This window comes from Streptopelia decaocto (assembly GCF_964273445.1).
Source record: "Streptopelia decaocto genome assembly, chromosome: 4".
In the NCBI taxonomy this organism is placed as follows: domain Eukaryota; kingdom Metazoa; phylum Chordata; class Aves; order Columbiformes; family Columbidae; genus Streptopelia; species Streptopelia decaocto.
In genome coordinates this window covers 54,655,274-54,680,537 of record NC_138658.1, presented here as the reverse complement: position 1 = coordinate 54,680,537, position 25,264 = coordinate 54,655,274, and the positions used below count along the sequence as shown (strand labels likewise).

General features: G+C 40.6%; 2 protein-coding genes across 3 annotated transcripts in view; both read left to right on the top strand.

Annotated features, from left to right (window-relative positions):
• The window catches only part of NWD2 (NACHT and WD repeat domain containing 2), a gene marked incomplete at its 5' end in the record, with an annotated part of 56,667 nt that extends 50,244 nt beyond the window's left edge, over positions 1-6,423 (top strand). The window contains one exon of the mRNA XM_082050286.1: positions 761-6,423. Within this exon, the coding sequence (XP_081906412.1) occupies positions 761-4,696 (3,936 nt within the window). The 3' untranslated portion in view covers positions 4,697-6,423. The remainder of the gene's footprint in view (positions 1-760) is intronic.
• Positions 6,424-11,632: 5,209 nt separating this feature from the next.
• Positions 11,633-25,264, top strand: part of PGCKA1 (PDCD10 and GCKIII kinases associated 1) — a 43,162-nt gene continuing 29,530 nt past the window's right edge. The window contains exon 1 of one of the 2 annotated variants that reach the window (XM_082050288.1): positions 11,633-11,757. The gene's annotated coding sequence lies outside the window, so the exon portion shown is untranslated. The remainder of the gene's footprint in view (positions 11,758-25,264) is intronic. The other variant, XM_082050289.1, reaches the window with a different exon arrangement.

Here is a 25,264-nt window from a genome sequence, read left to right as displayed (position 1 = left end):
AGTTAACCTAGAGACTCTGGTTACGCTTTTCTTTTAAAATATTCCATAATACAGTGAAGTGAGAAGACTTAGCAAGTAAGAGAACTGAGTATGTTAGCCTGCTTAGACTGAGAGGATCTAAAGCCACGTTCCTCACTTGCTTAGAGTGTGCTAATCAAAAAAACAGCAAGAGATACTTTTTACCCGTTTCGGCAGTGCACAAGAGCAGAAGTGACAGGCACACCAAGGCCGAGTGTGCTTCTGTGATGCAGGAATTAAGGTAACCAGTGAGTAAAGAGCAATCTGTACTCTGATCCCTGTCCTCCAAAACCATCAAGACATGCATTTATACTCAGCTGGGAATCGATGTTAAACAAGTTTAGGTGGCAAGCTGGTCTGGCTCACCAAGGATGACATTGTGCAGTGTCTGACGAAGTTATTAAGAGAATCTACCTACTGACTTTCAGAAGTGAGACACAGATTTTGCAAGGAGTGCCCTGGGTTTTATGGACTACATTCTACTCATTTCCCCTTAGACAAAAGCCTTTTTGTGGATCTGGGTCTTAGTGTTTTGGGATATTGTCTGTGCTAAACAAAGATGACATATGATATGATTTTAATTCAATGACATAAATCAAACCAGTCTTGAACGCTGCTGGTGAAAGCATTTCCATTCAGCCGGTAACATTTTAAAAGGTTTACATATATATGCAATCACTATTTATAAACTCTCTTACTGTGCTTAATTTAGACATTAACTAAATTATTCTCCATATTTTAGGCCTATTCCTGGTTGCAAGAAGAGATGGGACCAGATTCCGACCCTGTGGTAGTTATAAGATTTTTGGGATCCACTGAAACAAGTACAGATCTGAAGAATATACTTCAAAGCATTTGTGAACAATTAGCAGTCAACTATCGTTGCCTCGTACAAAGTTACCCAAAAAAGATTCATGATCTTCGGGACTTGTTCATCAATCTCTTGAATGAGTCCTCATTCCACAGGCCACTGGTGATAATATTTGATGCTCTAGAACAGCTAACAGATAGTGATGACGGTAGGAAGCTCTGGTGGCTTCCCATTCACCTTCCCCGTTCAGTACGGATAATTTTGTCAACACTGCCAAATAAGCATGGGATCCTGCAAAAACTGAGGTGCCTTATTCATGAAGAAGACAACTACATTGAATTGACTGCAAGGGACAGAAAGATGTGTAGCCAAGTACTGAAACATCAGCTGCTGCGAGTTAAAAGAAAAGTAACATCAGGGCAACAAATCTACGTCAATGAAGCATTCTCCAAGTGCACGCTGCCTATGTTTGTGAACCTAACCTTCAGAGAGGTCAGGAACTGGAGATCTCACAAAGATGTGGATGAGTCCTCTCTCTGTGTCACTGTCCATGAAAGCATAGAGCAGTTGTTTTGGTCACTGGAAAACAAGTGTGGATCAAGACTGTTGTCCAGGGCACTTGGCTACATCACTATGTCCAAATCTGGCCTGAGTGAAATGGAACTGGAAGATATTTTAGCCCTTGACAACAGTGTTATGTATGAACTGAGTGAGAATGTCAGAGAAAGTAACCCACTGAGAATTCCATATATATACATTGCAAGGCTTAAGGAGGGCTTACAGGGGTACCTAATAGAGCGACAGGTGAAAAATGTAACGCTGCTTCTTTGGGCAAATAGGCACTTGCAACTAATTGCCCAGAAAATGTATCTGCACAATGAAGAAGATGTGCAAGAAATGCACACAGTCATGGCAGAGTATTTCCTTGGTGTTTGGTCAGGTGGACGAAGAAAACCTTTTCACAGCAATGACCAATATTTGAATGGTTGTCCTAACCATGACAGGAGAGGCCGGAGTGAGGAGGAAAAGCACTGCATGGATCAGGCTGCTTTTGACAGGCAGGCACCTGATCAGCCGTGGGTCTTTCAGTGTAATCCATTAGAGCCTGATATCTTTTTTATTAATCACAGAAAAATGACAGAGCTTATTCATCACTTGACAAGATGTGGAAGAACAGATGATCTTCTGTATGGAGTCATTATGAACTTCAGCTGGCTATACACCATGATTAGAATAGGGCAGTTTGATAAAGCACTTTCTGACATAGAACTGGCTTACACCTGCTCACAAGAAAAGGAGCTGAAATTTCTGGCCAGTACCCTCCGAAGTATAAAGTTCAAAGTAGTAAAATACCCAGGTTCACTCTCTGCTGAATTGCAGCAGAGGCTTCTCCCAGTAGTAAGTTCATTGCCCAAACTCAGACATCTCCTCTTAGAATGTGACAAGGACGGGCCCAAATACTGCTCTATCGTCCCTTTGCATTCCTCCATGGATGTGACTTACAGCCCAGAGCGCCTGCCGCTGTCATCCAGCTACATGCACGTCACCGAAATTTTGCCAACTTTTAATCCCAGCACAATTATTGCTGCTTTAGAAAATGGCTCCATCAGCACTTGGGATGTAGAGACCCGCCAGTTACTAAGGCAGATTACAACAGCTCCATCTGTTATTTTAGGAATGAAGCTTACTAGTGATGAGAAGTATCTTGTAGTGGCTACAACAAAAAATACTCTTTTGATATACGATAACGTAAATTCTTGTCTTCTGTCTGAGGTAGAAATTAAGGGGTCAAAACATTGTGGAATTGGGGGAGGCTCCAGTTTTATAAACGGCTTTACATTGTCAGTCAACCATGCCCTTGCTTGGCTGGAGGCCAGCAAAGACGTTACTGTGATAGATCTGCTTTACGGTTGGCCTCTCTATCACTTCCACTGCTGGTATGAAGTGACCTGTGTGCAGTGTTCTCCAGACGGAGTTTACGCATTCTGCGGACAGTATTTGAACACCGCCACCATATTTCACTTGGGCAGTGGAGAGAAGCTGGCCACTGTGACCTCTGAATTTTCCAGTGGATTTGTGAAATTCCTTCTCATTCTGAACACAGCCCAAGAAATGGTGATGGTGGACAATGAGGGTAGCCTCTCTGTTTGGAATACGGAGGAAATTGCAAATCCCCAGCTTACAGATGACTTTGACTGCAGGAGGGAAGACACTGAAGTTGTCAGCATAGAGCTTTCTCAAGACCAAAGTGCAATTTTAATTTGTAAGGCTCTCAGCATTGAACTTCTTGACACTCATGTGTGGAAGGTGGCTGAGAAGTTCAGAGCTAAACACAATGAGCGCTTTATATCTGCCGTGTTGTCCAAAAATGGCAATTGTATAATTGCTTCAATGGAAAATACCTCAGCCATTTTTGTTTGGAGAAGAGATACAGGACAGTGTATGGCAAGCTTACAGGAAATCTCAGGAACTATAGTCAGGCTAATTAAATCAAATCATCATAACATGCTGCTATCCTTATCCACCAGTGGTGTCCTTTCTATTTGGGATATAGACATCATAACTGCTATGTCCAATATTGACAAATCTGGCAAGCCTATCCAAAGACTGGTGTTGCCAGCCAGAGGTGAATTAATATACACATTGGATGGATCAGATTCTGTCCATAAGTGGAACTTCAGCACTGGATTTATTGAAGCTGTGTTCAAGCATGAAGGTATTGTTGAAAACTGTGTGCTAACCTCATCTGGAGAGATAATGGTTACATCAGATGATAAATGCAGCCAGTACGTATGGCACACAGTTAGTGGCGAAAATATCTTTCGCATTAATGGACAAAAAATCTCAGAGCTAATGATTACTCATAATGATCAATTTGTAGTCTCTCTCTGTGAGCAAAATGCATCCAGAGTCTGGCGACTGGCTACAGGACACAGGGTTTGCAATATTTTAGTTGCCTTACAGAATGCATTTATTACAACTGCAAATACATTTGTAGTCGGAATGGCAAAGAATAAAGTGTTGGCAGTGAGTCTCTGGACAGGCAGTATAACCAAGAAGTTTTGCTGTGATGATGGTGCAAGCATTGTGGATATTAAACTGATACCAGACTGCCCAGATATTATAGTATTTATAACATCTACTGAGACTGTGAACATCTGGAGCCTAACAGAGGAAGTCATCTGCAGACGTGTACAATTGCCTACAAATTTCTTAAAAAATTTGGAAGACTTTGAAATATCCCCAAATGGGAAGCTAGGAATTATAACCCGTGGTGATGAGAACATCAATGTGCTTGATTTATACAGTGGAAAACTTCGTGTAGTTCACGCTCCAGGTATCATCTGGCGGCAGAGGCTGTCTCGGGATGGCCGCTATCTTGTGTACATCTGTTTTCACAGTGAAGAAGATGATGACAATGGTGCAGTCTCTAGTTTAATAGTAATGAGGCTAGCGGATGGCAAAAACATCGGTGCCTGTTCTCTTTATAAAACCCCCACTTTCCTTGCACTGTCACAGAGACATTTAAATATCATTATTGGATTTGATGACGGAAGTATAGGTACTTACACTGTAGTGGATCGAGTCGACGCTGCATTGAAAATCAAAATTGCTACTTCAAACAGTCGTCAGATTTTCAACAACACAACACAGGTGATTAGGCCAAAATGTCACAATTATAGCTTCAAAGTGACTGCAGACTGCATTTGGAGGGAATCGACGGAAGTATTTGCAAGGGACAGCCCCATTACAGTTACAGAGCCTGAGGTGAGTGAAGCAACACCAACCAAAAAACACAACTATTGCTATGAGAGAGTGTGCTCAGCCATAGATTGCAGAGGACACAGCTTTGCTGCTGACAACTGAGTAACCGTTGGGACTAGCTTATCTGGATAATAGTATACATGCCTAGATTTGCCTACTGAAGTAACATAAAAATCAGTGCATTTCTTGGAAGACAGACAAACAGCAGAGGGCAGACCAGCTGTTTTTTTCCTCGACAAATATTCTTGCATTTCTGTAAACAAAAACAGCAAACATGAAGCAAATGGGCTGCAGGGTTTTTTTAAATTTCGGAATACAAGGTTCTGTCCAGGATTTCACCATGGCCTTGATTAAAAATTTGTAGCAATACTATAAAAATTGTTATGCTATTACAGAAGTTAGGTGATCTTATCTGGGGTCAACAAACTGTTTTAACTTTGAACTAAAGCTCCACATAATCAGTGAGAAAAGGCAGACCACTATTTTATATACCAAGTCACCTAGATGGGTCTATAGCTAACAGCCAAGTTTATACTCATTTGCAAAAACGTGTTTTTCTGCTTGATGGTGCAATGACAAGATATCACCTGCCAACCTGGAGCACTTGATACATTCCATCATAATTTTAAAAATACCTACCTTTTTTTTCTTTTTTCTTTTTTTAATTGGGATTAATCTTTGGATTGAAAGGAGTAGGCACCAGTCAGCTGCTAACATGTCAACATGTGATTTGTTCACTTCAGTGAATGGACTGAAAGATTTTTTTTTTTTTTTAATTGCATGCAGGGATTTCAGGTTTCTGTATTGTGGTAACAATGATAAAAACCTAGATCATACAAGGAATATAGGGCTTGGGATTTTATTTTTGGTTTGGGGAATTTTTTTGTCTTCACAGTGTGTATTAGTACAGGTTGTAATGAAAGCTGTTTAAAAGAGAAACAGCATTACAGATGAACAGTTGAACAGATTGATTTCTTTATGTTAAAAGGTTACTATCCATTTTGTTGTAAGAAAGTCAGAAGTATCTCCTATGTCCCCAAAGTAATCTTAACAGTTTTCAGACATGCCATGAATTATTAATCTTGATAACATTTGCCTCACTATAATTTCTGTTCTTTCTCATCATAAATACAGATCAGATGACCAAACACACCAGGACTGCTTGTATATGTGCTGAAATACTCGACTAAATGTAAAGGCTGTCTGAAGGACCTTTACTGATCCAATTTGTAATGAGTTTTTCTTACTTCCACATACTTAAAAGCTTCACTTTCTGCTTTAGAACTATTCTGAGCCTTTTGTACAGTTTTACCAGTTTCAAGGCAGAAATTGTGAAATTATGACAAATGCTTTAAAAACAATTACATTTTGCCCAAGTAAAAAAAATACTAGACAACGTCTGAAAGGATAAGAAGATTTTTCCCTCCTTACGTATCTTACAGATGGCACATCTGTGGAAATATTTTCAAATTATTTAAAAAAACAAAAAGAATTTTATTTTTAAAATCAGAACTCAATGCCACTAGTTTCCAAGAAATGAATGCTAAGCTAGAACTTAATGTAGTGTGTGAATGTTCAGTGTACAAGCCAATATAGTATATTAAGTGACTTGAATGATTTTTCCTAACTTGTTTGCAACTAATAGATCATATTGAATGTTTTTATGTAAACTTTGTATTGTTGGGAAAACCTGCCCACTCAGAGATTTATATTTTCATAAATGTCAAATTTAGTTAAATTTTGTTACAGAGTTGTTAAATTAGAAATATATTGCAGTCTTCAAACAATATACAGTCTTGTGTATGCATTGTTTGTACTAATAAACTATGGAAACGGGCTTGTGCGTGTCCCTTAATTTTAAGGAAATTTCACCCTGGCAGAGGGACACAAGGCATTTGCAGCTCCCATTAACTCATACATAAATAATTTTTAAGGGCTATATTTGTAAGGAAAAATTCCAGTATTTTTCCCACTTCAGTTAACAAAATCAAGCATTCACAAAACAACAAGATTCACCAGAAAAATCCATGCTTAGGTGCTGTTTATGACTAGATGGCGTACTGCCAGTGTGCAAATCAACAGACACGAAGCCTTGTGTAACCCACGCAGTAGAAAGCACAGAAAAGAGCGGAGCACCTGAAATCCCACTCCCAGTGGGGTTATATATTATATATTTTATACAGCATCACTGAAAGCAGTGATGCTGTATATAAAAAGTCATGGGTGTTCTTTTCCTGCTTTGAACCTTAGTCTTTTACGTCCTAACCAATGACAGCAAGAACAGGGCAGCACTACTATTTTTCTTAATTGTAAAACAATGAGAAAGGTGAACATGAACATGACTCCTAATACACTTAAACCCTTCAGCCAAGTATAGGGTTCCTAATCGCATTGAAGGATGCTCTTTAAGTCCTAGCCCTCCTTATAGTTTATCTAGGTCTTAACAGATAAAACTATCTCGTTCAGCTTTCCAGCTTTTTGAATCTTTCTCAGCGGTCAGACCCCTCACCCTGAGCCTAAGCAGCAGACACAGCTTCCTGAATGACATTAGGCTGCTCAGTGTCCAAATGCTTGCTACTGCAAGAGTGAGCACTCCGCAGCCCCTCACTTCTCTGTCCCCGGGTATGTCTATGCAGTGGTACAGGGACAAAGTAGTTTTTCTGATAATGAGCCATGCAAATGCCAAGTGCTGTTCTGTCCCTACAAAGGAATAGAGTAATTTACTTTCCTTTAAGGAGCACTATTTGTGTATCTAGAACAAACCTTTCATTTATTCTTCATCTAAAGTGCATCAACAAACAGGCTCAGATGGGGTTCATATTTTCTGACACGGAAGATTCTAGGAATAGGCTGTAGCTGCAAGAAAGCTTTAGAGGGGAATTAGCCGGAAATTCTTTGGCAGGCAAAGGTAAGCCGGAGGTCAGCTAGAAAAAATATTTTTATCAGTCATTTCCTTTGCAGCACAGCTGGGGAATGCACGGCCCGTGACTTCATGTCATGCAGCCTGTGGCCATTCAACTTCTTTCACGTTATTATCAGATTCACGTTATTATCAGATAACATCAAAATGTGAGTTAACATGTAGCCTGGAAAAGGCATTCAGAAAGCATGAGGATTTCAGTGGTTCTGTAGCCCTGAGTTCTCCATGCTGCATACTCAAGCCCAGTTCATAAACATGTGGAAAGAGAAGATTCAGCCACTAGCAAAGGGAACTTAAATAAAAATCCATTGCTAAAATGGTGTTCATAGACAGGGGGGACTATTTCAGCCGCAGATCAGCTCAAAATCCTGAGATTTCGCCCTCTGTCAGAAACTTGTGTGTGTCTGGATGATACATCATAAAATGGATCCTTTGGGTCATTACCATTAGGCTAGTAGCAACAATCTGCATTGTTTTATTTTGTTGATTAAGGATTAAAATATACCTGTTCTAACATAAAAATTAACACTGCAAAATTACAGAATTCTGAAATCTATTTTTAATTGTAAAACCAAAGACATTTTTTCACACATTTTTAAATGTAACATAAAATTGATTATGTAATAATCCAAATGTGGTCTAGGGCATTTGAATAGTTTTGGTTATCAAGAATTTGTTATTAAGAGTCATTACCAGGCATTTATGCTACAAATACGACCTATTTCAAAGTTCTTGTAGCCTGTTACGGATGTTACTTGATATCTCTTCTGGAACAGCCCATTGCTGCAGGAGAGTGATGGGCAGCATTTTTTTCCTGTGGCTTACCTTTCCAGCCTGTTCACTGAACACCATTCCTTCCATTTTGGAGACAGTCCCTGACTTACATGAAGTGAAGTGATGCTCTCACTGTGGGTCTCAATTCACAGTTTCAAGAGGGAGGTCAAAGGCTCAAGGAATAGTCATCACGATCCTTCACAGGGTGGGATGAGGCCTTTTACCATGTGCTTCTCCAGAAGGGGCAGTTTGCACCACCATCCTTCTGTGTAAAAGGGACTTTCACTACTGAGGACCAGTTATGCAGTGCTAAATTCACTGGAAAACATGGGCCAATAACTAGAACGTAAGGAAACATTCTCCCAAGATGCCCAGTACAAAGGAACATGCTGTTAAAATCGCAAGTGGTTCCCACAGTGACTGTTAAAATCTGCCCCTAGCAAGCTCTTCTCCCTGCCTCCACTGCCCCATCATCCCAGGCCCACGATGCTCCCGCTCGCCAGGGTGGGTGATGCTCCCATCACGTTCCCAGCCACGGCAGAGCCTCTGCCTGCGGCACCTGCCCTCTCAGCAGCACACCATTCCATCTCCAGCTTCACAGGGATACAACAGCAAATTTAAGGCATGTTCACATGTTCCCGCTGTCACAGCTTTCACCACACAATACTGCCACACCAGCGCGGGTCTTACTTTTACATAGCATGTAACAGAGATAAATAAAGTCATCTCCCTGCCTTCATGTCACAGGTCTGATTCCAAACGCGTTTCAGTGCATGTGAGAAATCTTCTAGACTAAGACAGATCTATTCAGCGTATTTGAAGTGAAATATACACACTTGCAAGGTGAGAGACCAAACAAAAATACAGACACACTGTAGCACAGATGAAAACAACATCCTGAAAGCAACAGGATAGTTTGCTGCTGTTTGTCTCCATTATTCCATTGTCTGTTAGTTAATTGCCCAGCACTTTCTGCTGACAATAGTATCTGAAGTTGCAAGTTAACTTTTTGGGCTGTAATTTTTCAAGGCAGACTTCTATCTCAGCAGGAACATTATCCAGAAAACCTCAGCCAAAACAGCCAACTGAGGTACAAGAGTGAGATCAGAGGAAAAAGAGGATTTCTGCAGGCTGAATCACAGAATCACAGAATGTTAGGGTTTGGAAGGGACCTCAAAAGATCATCTAGTCCAATCCGCCTGCCGGTGCAGGAACACTTAGATGAGGTTACACAGGAACATGCCCATCTTGACTGCTTTTCCTTTGAAAAAAATGTTACACCCATGGTTGTGTGCTATGGATTGGTGAGACAAGTCATCACTTCATGCAGGACATGTCTGTCAAAACCTGACCAAAAGATCATCCTGAAAAGATCCCAGCAGTTTGCACATATTCATAGAAAACGTTTCAGGACAGTACTACAGGAGCACAGCACGCTTGGGACAGCAGGGGCTGGGGCAGAATTTCTCTACTACTGCAGAAATACTGGGTGTGTGTTTCAGAAAGCGTGAGAATTAATAATCTGTGGGGTGTCAAAAATACAGTAGGCCTGAAAAGGGTCTGACAAGGAGGCCAGGTATTAGGAGAATGGGGGAAGAAGCCCCCAGAGTTGCTTCCAGCAGCCTTCTGGCCTACAGCACAGCTTTTGACCTGAGTGATCTCTCAGCTCAGCCCAACCACCATGAGGGTAATGGCAAAATCTCAATGGCTGCAGAGCAGGCCCATGGGGGCTGGCTCCAGCTTGACAGGGCTGTGAGCTGGGTATAGAGCATGTGCCATGTGTGGGTCTGCACACAGCATCACACTCCCCACTGCAGAGGTGGCCCCTCTTCCTCACCTCTTCTAACAACTTGGGGATATGTGAGCTTGACAATGCTTTACTTACTGACCAGAGAGCCTTTGGGAAAGTTTAGTCAAGTTTTCGTAATAAGACATTTCCTGGCCCTTGAAGTCCATTTTCAGCTAAAGGTAAAAATTTGCAGGAATAAAAAGAAAAAAAAAAAAAAAAGTCTGGCAAAGAGCTGATGCAGAGTTTTGCAGTTATCTGGCTTACAGACTGTAAAGAATATTTGGCCTTTATGTTATGACATAGCTCTCTGCTTAAAATAAGCATACCCACAGCAGCTGTTACTAATTTGTGTCAGCCTGGGGCGCACGGCTGGGCAGAGGGAGGCTGGGGCAGGGTGGCGCAGCTGAGTCTCTGTTCTCAGCCCACTGCTGACATGAGTTTGGCAGCCTCAGCTTCAGCTCACTGCTGCACATGTGAGGGGAAGCACAACAGGAAACCCAGCCCACCGCTGAAGTGGGATTTTAGGAGGATACTTTGCATGTGAAAGGCAAGCAGGACTCCAGCCCAGATCTTCTATGAGGAAAGCAAGGATGCAATCCCCCACACACCTGCTCGTACAGTAGCCAAACTTCATGTAACTGCTGCCGTGAGGCTTAACACCACAAACAAACAAAGGATTTAGTAGAACATTTCCAAAGTACTACTGAGTAGGTTCTTCTAGCACTGCTTTGGAACCCCCAGTTGTGACACATGCAGTCAGATGACGCAATATTAGTGCCAGTTCTTTCCAGGAGGTTTTTTGTTTTGTTTTGGGTTTCTGTTTGGTTGGTTTTGTTGTTTTGTTTGTGTGGGGTTTCTTTGTTGTTGATGGGTTGGTTGTTGTTTTTTCCAGTTACATCGATACACCTTACAGATTACATCTGGGAAGCATCTGACCCAGATGTTTACAGACATTGCTTAAGTTAAATTTCTCCTCCTGCACAGGGAACACTCTCCTAACTGGATTGTAGCAGCAGAAAGTCTTTCATATCACTTTTGGAAACATCACCCCTAAACCAAAATGATTCCAGGAAAGTCAGCAGCTTTCACAGGTAAATGTGATGCGATGCCTGCAAATATACCTTAAAGCAGAGTTCCTCCATAGAGCATCACACCGAAGAGCACGGATTAATTGCCATTGCTATGCAAAACCACCTGATGTAACACTGGAACTTTCAAATCCTTCCAGCGCTGTTTGTGATGTAGGGAAATTAAATTTTAAAAATATGCAAATTATATCATTCATACACTGATGGGCTCAGACTATGCTGTGGTCATTGTAAATGACTGTCCCAGAGGAAAAGGAGTTATTTGGCACATGTTCTTCCTCTTCTCCTTTTTCTACCCCTGACCAGAAAACAGTAAGCTCTATCAGATTTTTATCCAGCTTGCAGGTAAAGGGTTACAGATTCTAGGAAGTATTAAATGCAAACTGTAAAGGATTTTATTTTCATGTACGGTCACATGATGCCTTAATACCCAATGACACTAACTACAGTGTCTCATTAAGAGGTCATGCAAACTCCCAAGCTAAACAAGGCATTCTTACATATTTAACATTCAAATGCAGAAGCCAAGCTAAGCCATGGAAGATTGTAATCGGAAAAAAGCTACACTTCCTGATCCGCACAACAGCTACAGGTAGGAAAAGTTCTCGTTCCTTTCAACTTGTCATGTTGTGCTTTCAAGAGAAACTGTTTACAGGTCATATTTTGCACTCTCTTTCTTTTTTAGCTTTCAAAATAGTCTAATATTTTTGTCCTGAAAATATTTGATCAGTTCATTGTTCCACCTGTTGTAGACTCAGTATTGTTTTTATACTCAGAAACAAAGTTGGCTCAGCAGAAATTCAAACAGAACAATCTTTCAATGCCAAATCTATTTTAAAAGTAATACTTTTAAAGATTTCTTTGTTATTGAAACATTTGTATGAGAGTGTGTGGGGGCGAAGTGGAGTTAACGTTTCTTTGATATCTGAAACGAAGGGATTTAGAACTCTTCCAACTTTACTTATACTATGAATTACACATTGTTTCAGTCACTTCAGTCAAAGTGTATTTTAACGGATGTGGCTTCCTCACTGAACTTACATGATTTCTGATTTTCCCTCCCAGAATTTGGTGCATTAAAAAAAAAAAAAAATACAAAAGCAAATGAAAGGCAGATGGGGAGGGTATTTCAGTGCTCCATAAAAGGAGAAAAATTTACAAAATAGGGAGTAGGACGAAAGTCATTTAAAAATCAGTTAACTGAGAATTTAAATAACATTAAATTATATCCATTTTCACATCGAGAGATAAAGTTTCACAGACAATTTCTGGCAATATTTCAGTTCTTTTTTTTTTTTTACTTGTTCTGAAGGATTTTTCCAGGGTACAGTGTTAGCATTTTTATAACTAAGATCTTTTTCTCATGACAATTTTTCTTTAAACTGCAATTGTTTTCAGACAGTGTTCTACATACTCAGTATTTTAATCTCTTTATAGGAATTTAGTTGGAGACTACATTCTATAAAGCTACAGAATTTATATTTACTAAAAGATCTCTAGTGCATTATAAGATTTCCACTCCCTGGGGATTCTCACTGCATAACACCAGCAAGCAGTGTTTATTATTTTACTCCTACAATGGTTAGGTAGTGATTTCAAGCAATTATTTTTTTCCTTAGTTTATTCTATAAAGCCCATCTCTTTTTTTTCTTCTCACGTAACACTAAGGGGATACTAAAAAGAAGTCGAGAATAATAATATCTACAGCACCTTGTTTCAGATAGGCTCTCAACTTTCTTTGGGGAAAAAAAAAAAAAGTATATTATCAGTACTTAAAATAAATTTAAGAACATTTGATCCCAAGTAAGTTTACCAATAGTGCTTCAAAAATTTGCTATTGGCATTCACTTTTAGAGCGACCATCTCAAAACATCATAGGTCTAATGTTGAGGATGACCAAGACCCCTCACATGGCCTAGTATGTTCAGCCTGAGACATCAAGACATTTTTTGTCAAACTAATTGCACTCCTAACCCCCCAGCAGAGTTGTTCACAACTGCACTGGTGGGAACGTAACAAAAGCCACTACACTTTAAAAGAACTGTTACAAATTTACTATAAATGACCTTTGAACTTAATTTTTTCTTTTTTTTTAAAAAAAGCTATTTAGAAACTCTTATAGATAAGGGGATTATTTGCTAAGCTAGATTTAAATCTTAAGAGAGTGAGAGGAACGCACCAGCTCCCAAATAAACAGCCAGCCTCTTACACAGGTTTTCATGGAGGAGGGACAGTGCACCTCACACACTGGGAACAGTTTGCCAGGGCCACGCTCTTTTAAGAAATGTTTATACAAATTGGGTGTGTCATTGTAAACCAGCTTTAGTAGCACAGTATTTAAGTCTGTTGAATGTTAATTACACAAAGTAACTTTGTAGGGTGGGAGGTAGAACAAGCACTAAAGTTACTCTGTGACCACAAAGACAGACTCACCATTGAATGAGAGGCAGCAGTAACTCCTTTCGTAAAGAAAGAAACACAAATAAGGCATTTGCTGTCTAGCTCTCTAGTACAATTTTGCACTCACTAGAGGAAATTGCGTTGCTTTAATTATTACTTTTTTTTTTCCTGATTAAAAGATCCAACGTATTCTCTTGCTTTATCACATCAATATGGAGTCAAATATGTTGTTTCATGGGGAAAACACACAAATCAAGTACTTCCTGCTCATAAACAAGGAAAGAAAAAGGTTATTGGAAACTGAGATTATTGTAAACCCAAGAAAGATTTTTTCACTCGAATCTTCGGGGAAATCAAGCAAACATAAAAATCAAAATACTACCAGAAGTCTGGAGTAGTTTTCTCTTTACCCTAAAATCAGAGCTAAGCCAGGCATTCCTCAAAATCCAACTCGGGTCTTCCACAAGACTTGCAAATCTCAGGAAACTTGTACTAGATTTAAGGTTAATACTGCAAATCATCTACCTGGTGATTTTTGTGCAGCTCCATGTCAGTGGGAGGACAGAGCAAAACCTGCAAGTGGAGGGAATTGTGGCTTCCTTGGAAAGCCCAGCTGAAAGGGGTTACTGTGCAAGGGATCGCTGAGGCCCTTCTCTAAGCACATGGTTGTTTCTATCTGATCTCAAGGAAATAAACTTACTTAAAGCAAGTATTTGCTCTCAGGCTTTACTGAATGAAAGCCTTTCCTCACATCTTCCAGGAAGGGATGGTCTTTCACTATGTTTGCACAGTATCTGGTTAAACACAGCCTCAGCGTTGACTACACCTTCCACTGATACCATTTCACAAAAGACTTGGGGCGGGGGGGACTCAACACACGCAACACGCTGAAACATGACGAAATGTAGTCAGGTAATAAATATTTGCTTGGAACTTATAATTCCTCCTTCAGACTCTGTTTATCTGCAAACTATATTTGGTCACCTGTCAGCAGAGCATGCTGGCCGTTTCCACACAACAAAGCTGTCGTGTGGAGGGCATGGCTAATGCAGAGCAGGAGGCCAAAGCCCTGCTTCTTAAGTGGGAGCACCTCATTTAGCACCTGATCGTGCTAGAGAATGTTAACACTTCTAAACAATGATGCATAGAAATGGCTGGTATTTGCTGAGCTACAGAAGAAGAGTGCTGGCAAACAGGATGTATTGCTAAGGAGAATAGGTATAAAACGTTATGTAGTTCTACTTACTGAAAGTTTGATATCAAAATAATAGACAAAATAAATGACTTTTGGTAGAAAGGTCAAAAGGGATTATTGGAAACGGGAAAAAAAAAAGCAGCAATTTTCCTGAGAGCTCTCCCCTGAGTCACTTTCACTTAAACATATGGAGGAACTTTAAAATTTTATTAAGAGCCAAGTACATTGTTTGGCAACTAAAGATTTAATCACTTACAGCAGGAAGGAGGCGAAAAAAAAGGGCCAAGTTTTCTTTTTTGTGTGACGGTTTTCTGTCTGCAGCTTTTATACAAGTTTATTTAACTTCCTTTTTTCCTTTTTTTTTTTTTTTTTCCCACTTTAACCACAGATGTTTGCTGCAAAGCCAAAAATGCTTTCTGGTTAGAAAAACATTTTTGGTAGAATATTCTATTATTAATTCACATGAATTACTTTTCCATTTGGGAGAGTGAGGAGTAAGCCATCTCCTTGGGGCTTTCTTTTTTTGGTGTTACCAACTGGGCCTGGCTCAACTTTGCATCACTTCCCAAGTATTTAATATAGTTGTGTATTTCTATTTAAAAGCAGTTGACTGGCTGATTTTGTGTAAACAAGGTCCAATGCCTTGCTATTGCAGGCAATCTGCTTTTCTGAAAGACGTCAGTAACAATGACAAGAGTATCCCATGTCAAGAACACACAGCCAGTGACCGAAAACCCTTTCAACTTGTAGTCCACCCTGGGAACTTTTCATATTGGCTTCAGTGGGATTAGTATCAAATCCTCACGCTGTCACCAGAGGCCAGGAAAAAAATGAATAGCCCAGCGTGAGCTGTGCCAGTGCTACCCAGCAGAGCGCTGCCAGCAGAAATGGCAGCACAGCAGCAGCGCAGGTTTGCCTGTCCACGCTGCATCACAACAGATCATTGCACTTCTGCCTAGTTGCCTGTGCTCCGGACAAAGGCATCTGGATGTTCAGGTGCTTTGCCCACGAAGGTTGGCATTAACATCCTCTTACAACACACTGATGCAGAGTATATGAAGGCAGCTTCAAGGCAGAAGAAAGAGAGAGTGTCACAAATAAGTCGTATGGAGGCACATTCCCTCAGACTTCTCAGGCTGTAGGTCTGTTCCTTCCCTGACCACCTATCCTCCTCATTGTATTTATTGCAATGACTGTATTTATTGACTGAGCTGGATTTATTACACTCACTTCCCCCTTTATCCCACGGCCACTTTGCAACGCTATTTTATCAACGGCAGGTGTGGGAGTGCCCAGCTTTATCTACCTTATTAAGCACCTGAACTTTGTGCAGGAGTCCAGGACGCACGAAGCACCATGTCTGCCCTGATACAGCTGCCCAACAATTCCACCCTCTCTCCTGGGTGCGCCCTCCCAGGCCGCAGGGCTGAGGCAGGGCCCCCCCAAGGCCCACCCTGCCAGGGCAGCTCCCAGCCTGGGCCTGCAGCCAGCCTGGGCCTGCCCTCGCCCAGCCAGCAAACCCGCACTGCTCTGTGCTACATGCAGTTTCTTCCCCCTCCAAAAAAAGTGCTGTCAGCTCTTCTCTTGCAATGTACCAGCTTGACAGCAATTTCATTTGCTTGATTTTAACACTACAAATTTCCACAGAGCTGCTGTTCTCCTCTACTTCTGATCTAGTAACAGAAGCATAAACCTCAGGCATATTCAGGCTTTTGAAGTAAGCTGGCAGTCTTTTTCATATACAGCTCAGTAGAAAGCAAGTAGTTACTGGCAGCTGTCAGGAACCTGAATAAAGCTTTGTTAAGGGCCCCTCTGTCTCTATTTTTGGTTTGGGTGGGGCATGGAAAAAACAATATTTACCATCTCAGTAGCTGTGCCCTTTGTGTATTTGTTCTCGTATTCTCTTTCCCCATGTGAATTTAGCAGATGTTGCACGGCTTGATATCAGCCCTGCATTTCTGTTGTCGGAGTATGTGTATGTCTCCACTGAACATTAGCACTGAATAGGCAACGTCTGTGAAGCAAAGATACAGATGAAACTGCCAGGCACCATTTCAGAGGCAAACATGGATAAAGACCAAAAATACCATAAGATTTCATTTGCAATGTAAATGAAATAAAAGCTACAGTCCTCAGTCCTCCAGGGGGCTGAAAAGCTACAGACATGTGCAATGTCCAATTTCTGTCCTTAACATCTCTTTTTAAATTAAAATCACTTGCGAATATTTTCCATTGCTTTGGATGAATGCACAGAGATCGCTAAAAGGCTAGTCTACATTTACCAATATGCATTAAAAACTAATGCTCAGTGCAATTATCCAAGTGCAATTATCCAATTAATTACCTTCTATAAAAACATTTCCATTCACTTTATGTTTATGTAGAGTACAAACATACAGATTCGCTAATGCACAGATGATCAAAAAACCCCAAAGACAGTCTAAGAAAACAGAGCAAAGCCAAGGACAAGGAGCTCGATGCCAAGGGAAGGCCAGCCTGCTGCTTCCATGGCCAATGCCAGCACCAAGTATTCAAACTACAGCATCAGCTTTGTTTCATTTCTGTACCATCCTTCCAAGATAAAACTTCACAGCGATACCACTGAAATCAATGCGGCTGGACTTTCCTCCTGGAAAGTGTGAGAATGCACCTATTTAGCTCAGAGCACATATCGTTACCCACAGTTTGCACATGGGGGGAAAGCCAGGTTTGAGAAGCAAGGGCTAAACCAGCCCCGAGGCTCTGGGCAGGACACAGAATTTCAATCCAAGTCTCCCAAATGCTCCAAGAGCCAAATCTGCCTCTAGAGCCTAACACCCTTTAAAAATGCAACCCACTGTCAGTAACTTTCTTGCCATGGAGCAATATGTCAGACTGACCAATAAATCAAGTTCTAAAGCACAGGCAGCATGTATTTGCTTTACAATAGATCTACCCGAGAGACACCGTGTATAGCCATGGCATAAACTCTTTGGAACAAGGAATTCTGCTGGAAATGTCAGCCTGTTGTCAGCATACAGCATCATGAGCTGCTCCACTGCTGAAACAGAGTTTCACAATTCAGACTTAATTTTGTAATTTTCATTGATAATTTTGGTGAATACAGCCCATTCTTTTGTATGGGATTAAAAGAAAAAGGAAAGGGGAAAAAAAAAGAATTACTGAAATGGCTTGATGCCAGACAACACCATCTTTTAAGGCAATAAATACTTTTCTATAGCTTTCAAGTATTGTTCTACTGAGAGACTGGAAAAGGTTGCAAATACAATCAAGATAAGCAATTCAATGATACAACAGAAATGCAGCTGTATTTCACTGCTATCTCACCATTACCGTATCTTAGCCACGTTCAGACCTTTTTAATGCAGTGGTCAATACTTCGGATCTGCCTTGTGCTGAGAAATAATGACTGTAATTATAACATAAAAACTCTTTGCTCTTATTCACAAACTTGTTGTGTTTAATCATTCCCTTAGCCACCCATCATCACACAATGTCTGTGAAGGAAATTGGTTTAAAATAACTAAATGGAAAAGTCCAAAGGCACTCTAAACAGCTCTAGATTAAATTATCTCTATGCTTTACACATTAATCTAGGTGCTGTATTTAAAAGAAAAGAAAAACCATTTGAGTCAAAAAGAACTCATGCAAGACAAAAAGTCACATCACATAAAAGGTTCTTTATTAAGGTATTGTATCCGAGCCTTTTCTTGAAGATTTTTGAGTGCGAGTTTCAGTGTTTCCTGTATTTTTATCTTTTAAATGCTTTGTTATCCATTTTTACTTTGAAGGTATGGCCCAAATAATCTTCTGCCTTTCTACTCTCTGCTGACCATTCTTTATGTGAAAGGTTCAGGAACAATGAGGTAAAAAAATGCATCATAGTATGCTTCCCACCCTTGTTACGTAGAAATAACTGTGTAGGGGGAGCATCTTGAGCAATGAGGCCCCCCAAAAAGACTCCAAAAGACACCCCCACACACCAAAAAAAAAAAAAAAAAAAAAAGGGTGAAGGAAAAAGAAATGCACCAGTTGTATTAATGTCTTTCAGGTTATGTCTGATCTGAGCTGATACAGATATCACCTGCTAAAAAAAAAAAATATTTATATCGCTTATACTGTTTTAGAAGGATTTGTATTTTTAGTGTACGTATTTGATCCTTCTCAAACACCCCCATAGCTGAGTGGGTCTAAGCAGTTCTGCTTACAGGCTACAAGATCATCTCAGAAATAACTTTCTAATCCAGGCACACCAGAGTCTTACCATTCACTGAAATACCACATTCTGAACATTTGGTGCACCTACATGCTAGGTGCAGCTTCATCGAGCTGTGAACCACCAATAGCTGTCATAACTAACAATATTACTATTTTGCTCAGAAAATAAACTAACTCTGCTCCCACAATATGTCAAATTATTCTGCTGAGGAAAGGAACTTCTTCAGGTCTCCCAACACAGGCTGTATTACTTATCTGGATTTCATGTTCTGATCCAATTAAAAAGCAACAAGGATAAGAAACCATCATCAAATTGATAAAATTTATTTTACTACTGAGTAAGGAAGGTTGAGTTTGAGGTTTGCTTGCTTGTTTTTTTTAAGATGGGAAAAGTAAAATTTTTTCTTTCAAACCCACTGACTCATCTGCACCAAGTCCATTGTTCTCCAGGCTTTACATTTACTTCTTCCATACCATTCTTCTGCATATGTCTTAGTCCAAAAACTGTGCCCTATGCACAGCATTTTGATTGTCAGACCTGCTAGCAGCCATGAATTTGGGCAGGAGGTTGAGTTGTTAATTCACGGTGTTCTCTTTCAGTCTTCCCAGGAAAATATACGTTTTAGCTGAACAATGAATTTATAGCATGTATTTTGTGGGTTATACCTACTCTTCTGTGTAGGATTCACTTTGGGCTAGCATTAAAAACAAGAATGTAACTCTTGAAAACTCAAGCTGTTTATAAACAGGTTTCAGTATTGTTTCTGTTTACATCCCAATTTGAAGACTCAGTTATAACTTGAAACCTTTCCAAGTGATTTTTCAGCCCCCTAGCCACAAAAAAAATACATTTTTTTTTAGGTATCAACCTAAATTTCCTTTGAAGCAATGGAACCAACATTGATTCTTTCCTCTGTGAGTTCTGTTTGCCGATAGTGAATAAGTTTCACATTTTCCCCACAAACCTGTTGAGTTGCCTTAACTATTAAGCTGCCAAAGATATTAAATTGCCTTTGTCACACCATTCTATAGTCCATAAACCATTGATACTTTTAACCTTATGAAATTATTTTCCATTCTCTGTATCATTCCAGCTCGATGCAAAAAGACAAATCTGCAAAAAATTGTTTCTTAAGGCTAGTATCTGAGATGAGCCCCAAAAGCATGGCTTATTGGAAATCTGTGGTTTGCACTGCTGCAACAGCTGCTTTAAATGAGTATTTGCTAGGATAAAGTAAACCAGACTGAATTTCTCTAAAGTACGTTTAGGGCAGATAATCCAGTAGTGGTATGCTCTCCATGCTACAGGGCTTTTATTGTTCAGCATCATGCCGTGAAAGAGCCTAGATTTGTATGTTCTACTCTGTACATGAAATTAAGTTAATCATAGACTGAGATTTCTTTGTTCAATAAAACAGATTTTTTCTGGCCTGTTCAATTCTACTTTAACTCACATTCCTACAGCCTGCAATATTCTTCTGCCCACAGAGCTTATGTGCAGAGCAGTGCAGCACCAACACAGTTGAACAGCTCACCTATATACTGGCACAAATTCCCTAACCCAAGGCCTGAGTCCCTGTTTTCTAGGTCTGGCCTTCTGTTTCCCAGTCTATGCAAGTCTCTATTGTTACCCTGGAGGTTTTGTACTTTATTCAGGTTGTTTTGGTTTTCCTCATCTCCATGGCATCCCTGGTAAGGAGCATAACATCCAAACATAACATTAAAAAGCCCTTTGTGCTCCAGGAGATATACAGGGTTTCTTGAATAAGACTGCTGGAAACTGTGCAAAAGAAACCAGGTGAGTAAATATGCTACCGCCCAGAAAAAGCCCTGTTCCCTCTCCCAAGCAAATTGAAAGGTTAACTCTATCAAGCCCTGCAAATTCAGGAGCCCTTCATCGTCAAAATTTCCTCATCACACAGCTCTCACAGGTCATTTGATAGAAGGAAAATTAAAGTTAAATTGGCAAAGACCCCATTAATTTATGCCAAGAAAATCCCACACAATTTGGAATTAATCAATAGCACAGAAATTCTCACCCACCTACCACATGGAGCCCGGTCTCTAAAATCTGCAGTGTCTCTCTGGGGTGGTATTTGAAACAAGCCTGTTTGCAGAACCAGTTTCATCCTCCACCCATGCTGCCTTCCCACACAGAGAGATCTTTTGCTACTTTCCTCCAATGGAAAAAAATAACACACCTTTGTGGAAAATGAAGACTAGAGCATCATAAAGTCTGGAAAAGCCTGATATGGGGAAAACCTTCTCCCCACTGAGCCAATACACTTTTCTCCCACTAAGAAACACTCTGTTTCTAGGCCAGCAAAAAGTAATACAAGCAAGACTTAGTACTTGTGTCAATGAGCCCTTCTGAAAGGCCTGGTAACAAAGGTATGCCTGAAACAGAGCCTGGGCTTCACCTTTCTTTCTCTAGACATTTCTTTTGCATTCCAGGAGGCCTGAACATCTCTGTATGAAAGCAAAGATTGCAGTTGATTGCTACGCAGCTTTCCACAAATGGCCTTTTTAAATTCAGGTGAAATGCCTGGAAGACTCTGAGGTGTTTGTTACTCACAGCGTGTAGTTACCTACCTCCCATTACACTTCAGGACTTTTGCCCCCCGCCTTCCTGCAGGATTTCCTCATATAAAGAGGTTAAAGGTGCTTTGCCTCTGAGTTACCTTCAGATTTTTGCAGTATTTCCTTGTTTGTGTTACAGCAGCATCTACAGGCACCAGAAATGATAAGGGCCCCATTGCTCTGGCTGTCATTGAGACACCTAGTAAGACGTATCTTATTTAAACACTTAGAGATTAACTAGACCATTCCAGACTAGATCCAGATTTCTGGCATCTGCTTACTTTAAGGAGAATAAGGAAGCATAACCCAATCCCCACCTTGTTTATTAGTAAGGACTGTATCATCCTTGGGAAATAAATGCTCTGGGTTTTAATCCCTTTGGATTTAGGAGGTACTTAACCACAGGCACCTGAAATCCCAAGTGATGCGTGATGCCAGGAGGTTATTACACAATACATGCTGCTGTCATGCCCAGTAACAGGACTTCAGGCAGCTACACAGTAGCTGTAATAGTCACTAATATCCCATAGAGCCAGGCAGGGCCTTTGTGAACTGTTCTGCTGTGATGTGGCACTTCACCACTGCTGGAGCTGAGTTGGAGCTGTGTCCCAATGATGACTACTGCAGTCACCCCGCTCCTGGGGCAATGGAGAGCACAGGCAGTGCCGGCAGCGAAGCCACAAACAGACTGCTGGGTGTCAGTCAGGCCTCTTCATCACAAAGCTGTCCTCCCCAGTCATTGCTCTACCCAAACCACACAGCTAATTGCCCTAATATTAATGTTTGCCACCTGTTTCCTTCTTCTTAAGCTTTGCCAATGGAGACATCCTTTCCCTAAGCCCAAGTTCCTAAGGTTCCGGACTTTTCATGTCTGTATAACTTTCTCCTACCCCAAAAAAAATAATAAATGAAAAAAAGCAAACAAAACAAAACACACAAAACCAAAACCCCAGAAAACAACACATAGGGGAGCTTTCAAAATAGCTTGAGCTAGCCAAGCTTTGTTTCTTTTGTACAACACTATGCACAATGTATTCCTCTCCAGAGGCAACAACAGTGAAGAGTTTCCTCTCTCCTGTCCCCACACAGGCTGCAGCAGGACTGGCACTTTAAGCCGCCGCCACAACAGCGCAGGCATTGCAAATCAAACAGCAGGCTTGTTTTGCAAACTCCCTTCTTGGTTTCTGACTATAAAATACCACCTGAATAAGGACACTCCATTGTTAGAGAAAGAAAGGAGGAAATAAGCAGAGAGCTGCCTCTGCACCCTCTCACCTCTGGGGAAAACCTCTCCCCCCACTGCTGGGCCCACTGAATGCCGTGCTCAGAACCAAAGCCCAAGGGGACATTTTCAAGACACTCTCAACTCCGGCTGTCTCAGGAAAATGCAATGGTTTCACAGAGCGTCAACGTCTCTGGTTCACAGGCTCTCCCTTTATGGGCTCAGACTAAGCCCTAGCCACAGCAGATTGGTTGTTTGTTTTGTGGTGGTGGTTTTTTGTTCATTTGTTTTCAGGACTTTTGTTCATTGTGAATCTTCAAATTCACTTTTTTTTCTTTTGAATATATATAGCACATCAAAAAGAATAGGTGAGAAAAGGGCCATCTCTTGGCAGCAGTTCAGCATCACAGAAATTTAGTTGTGACAGGAAACTACACTGCAAGTCACTCATATGTCACATTAGCTGGAAGAAAGTTTCAATACAGAGAAAATAAAAAATAAGCTTGATACCTTCAAAGCATTTCAAGAGATAATACACCAACATAGCACAATGTGAAAAAGCCTTCTTTTCTATAAAGGACAAAAATATCTTATTCCTTCAGAACTCTCCTCACCTCATCACATTGAGCCATGTAGGCTGAAACTTGATCAGATAGCAGAAGGGTTAGGAAAGCACTGACAACATTTTCATGCAGATTTACCAGTCCATCCTAGCTGAAATGAATTCTGGTGTCTTTTTGACAAGAACAAGGCAGGATTTGATGGAATCTAGCAGCTATCTGGGTCTCCATCAGCAACTCAACCACTTTCCTGTCGCTTCACCATCTCATCTTACCAGCACTGTGATCCAAACTGGCAAAGCAGCTCAGTTCTTTGGAAATCAAACTGGCAGCCTGACAAGGAGCACAGAAATTAGGGCCTGATGTTTTTTCCAGGGCTACAAGAACCTCAAAGCTCTCTCAAATAGGGAAACACCGCCACAGACATCATCCTATAAAGCCAAGGGGGAAATGGTCTTTACACAGAGAATTAAAAAAGAACAAAGTATGTTTTCTCAACCAGAACAAAGCTAGATTTTTGGTGACTTCTGTAAACCAGACTTACTATTCCCCACTCATCCTTATTACCACACACCATTTGAAAAAATACATACAATAAACGTTAATGTCTCTAGATATTGAAATGTTGGGAAGTTCATACAGTTGATCACCACAACAAAAGATGTAGAACACCGCAGTGCAAGGGACAGCGCAGACCCTTATGGGCTCCTGTGTCCCCAGTCCACACACACATCCCTACCACTGGGACCTGAGAAACAACTTAAACAGCTGAGGGGAAAAAAGTCCTTATTGGGGACAAGACTCATTTTTAGTTCCCATGTGTCATTGTAAAAGAAAAAAATTATGTCAGTGTTGGCTTTGGGATGTGTAATGGAGGTCCAGTATTTTCATTTTAACTAACTTTAACATTAAAAAACTGGGTTTTGTCAAAGCTGGGGAACTATCCATTTTAAGAGTCAAACCGCATGACTGAAGGACTGATACCAGTCATATCTCATAACATTGCAGAAAAATGAAGATTTAACCATCCTCAGCAACTCCAAAATGTAAGCTCATTCAAGATGTGATACTCAGCATTTGTTAGTGTAAAAACAAAAGGAACACCAATTAACAATAACCTTTGCATTGTCTGCTTAAAATCCCAGGAATATATACAAATCATGCCAGTTAGTTAAGTTAAACCTACAACAGAAAAATAAATACCTGAATTTGAGACCTTCTTTACAGATGAAGTGAGAACAGACACCTAACAGTGAGGATGTCTCTCACCATTTAAACCTACCCCTTTGTTTTCAATCCTGCACATGCAGACCACAAGTCAATACCAAGAGCTGGCACACCCCGAGCAAGGCAAACCCCCTGCAGGGGTCTTTCGGCACAGGAAATGTGAGAATTAAATGCCACAGCGGCACTGCTTCAGCTGCAAAATCATTGCTCAGAGCAGCTCATGGAAAGCCCGATGTGTACTACACACACAGCTCTAAAAGAAGTGTGGTGTTGCACTGGCATGGTTAAACTGAAGCAATTTCGTCCATTAGAATGATGGACTGAGTCAAAATTGGTTCATCTTGATTAGTTTACTCTTGCTCCACAACTGCTCTTTCTGTGGGCAAACAGTGCTTCAGTCTTAAGTAGATGCTTGGACTGATGGTTTCACAGGATTAACGATTTTAAATTAAGGAATAAGTTGCAAGAAAAAGTAATTTCATGCTTTGAAAAGAACTTTTATTTATTTCAAAGGCTTGGAACCTAGAACAATCACTCCATAATCTTAAACAAATGTTGATGTCGTCAATGCATTTTAAAGCAGCTTTTAATTAAGTTAAATAAAGAAAACAGATGCTGCTGAAAAAATACCCAATAAGAATTTCTATTTCTAGATAAAACTGCTTTAAACATGCAACCATTTCTGCTGTGAGATGTG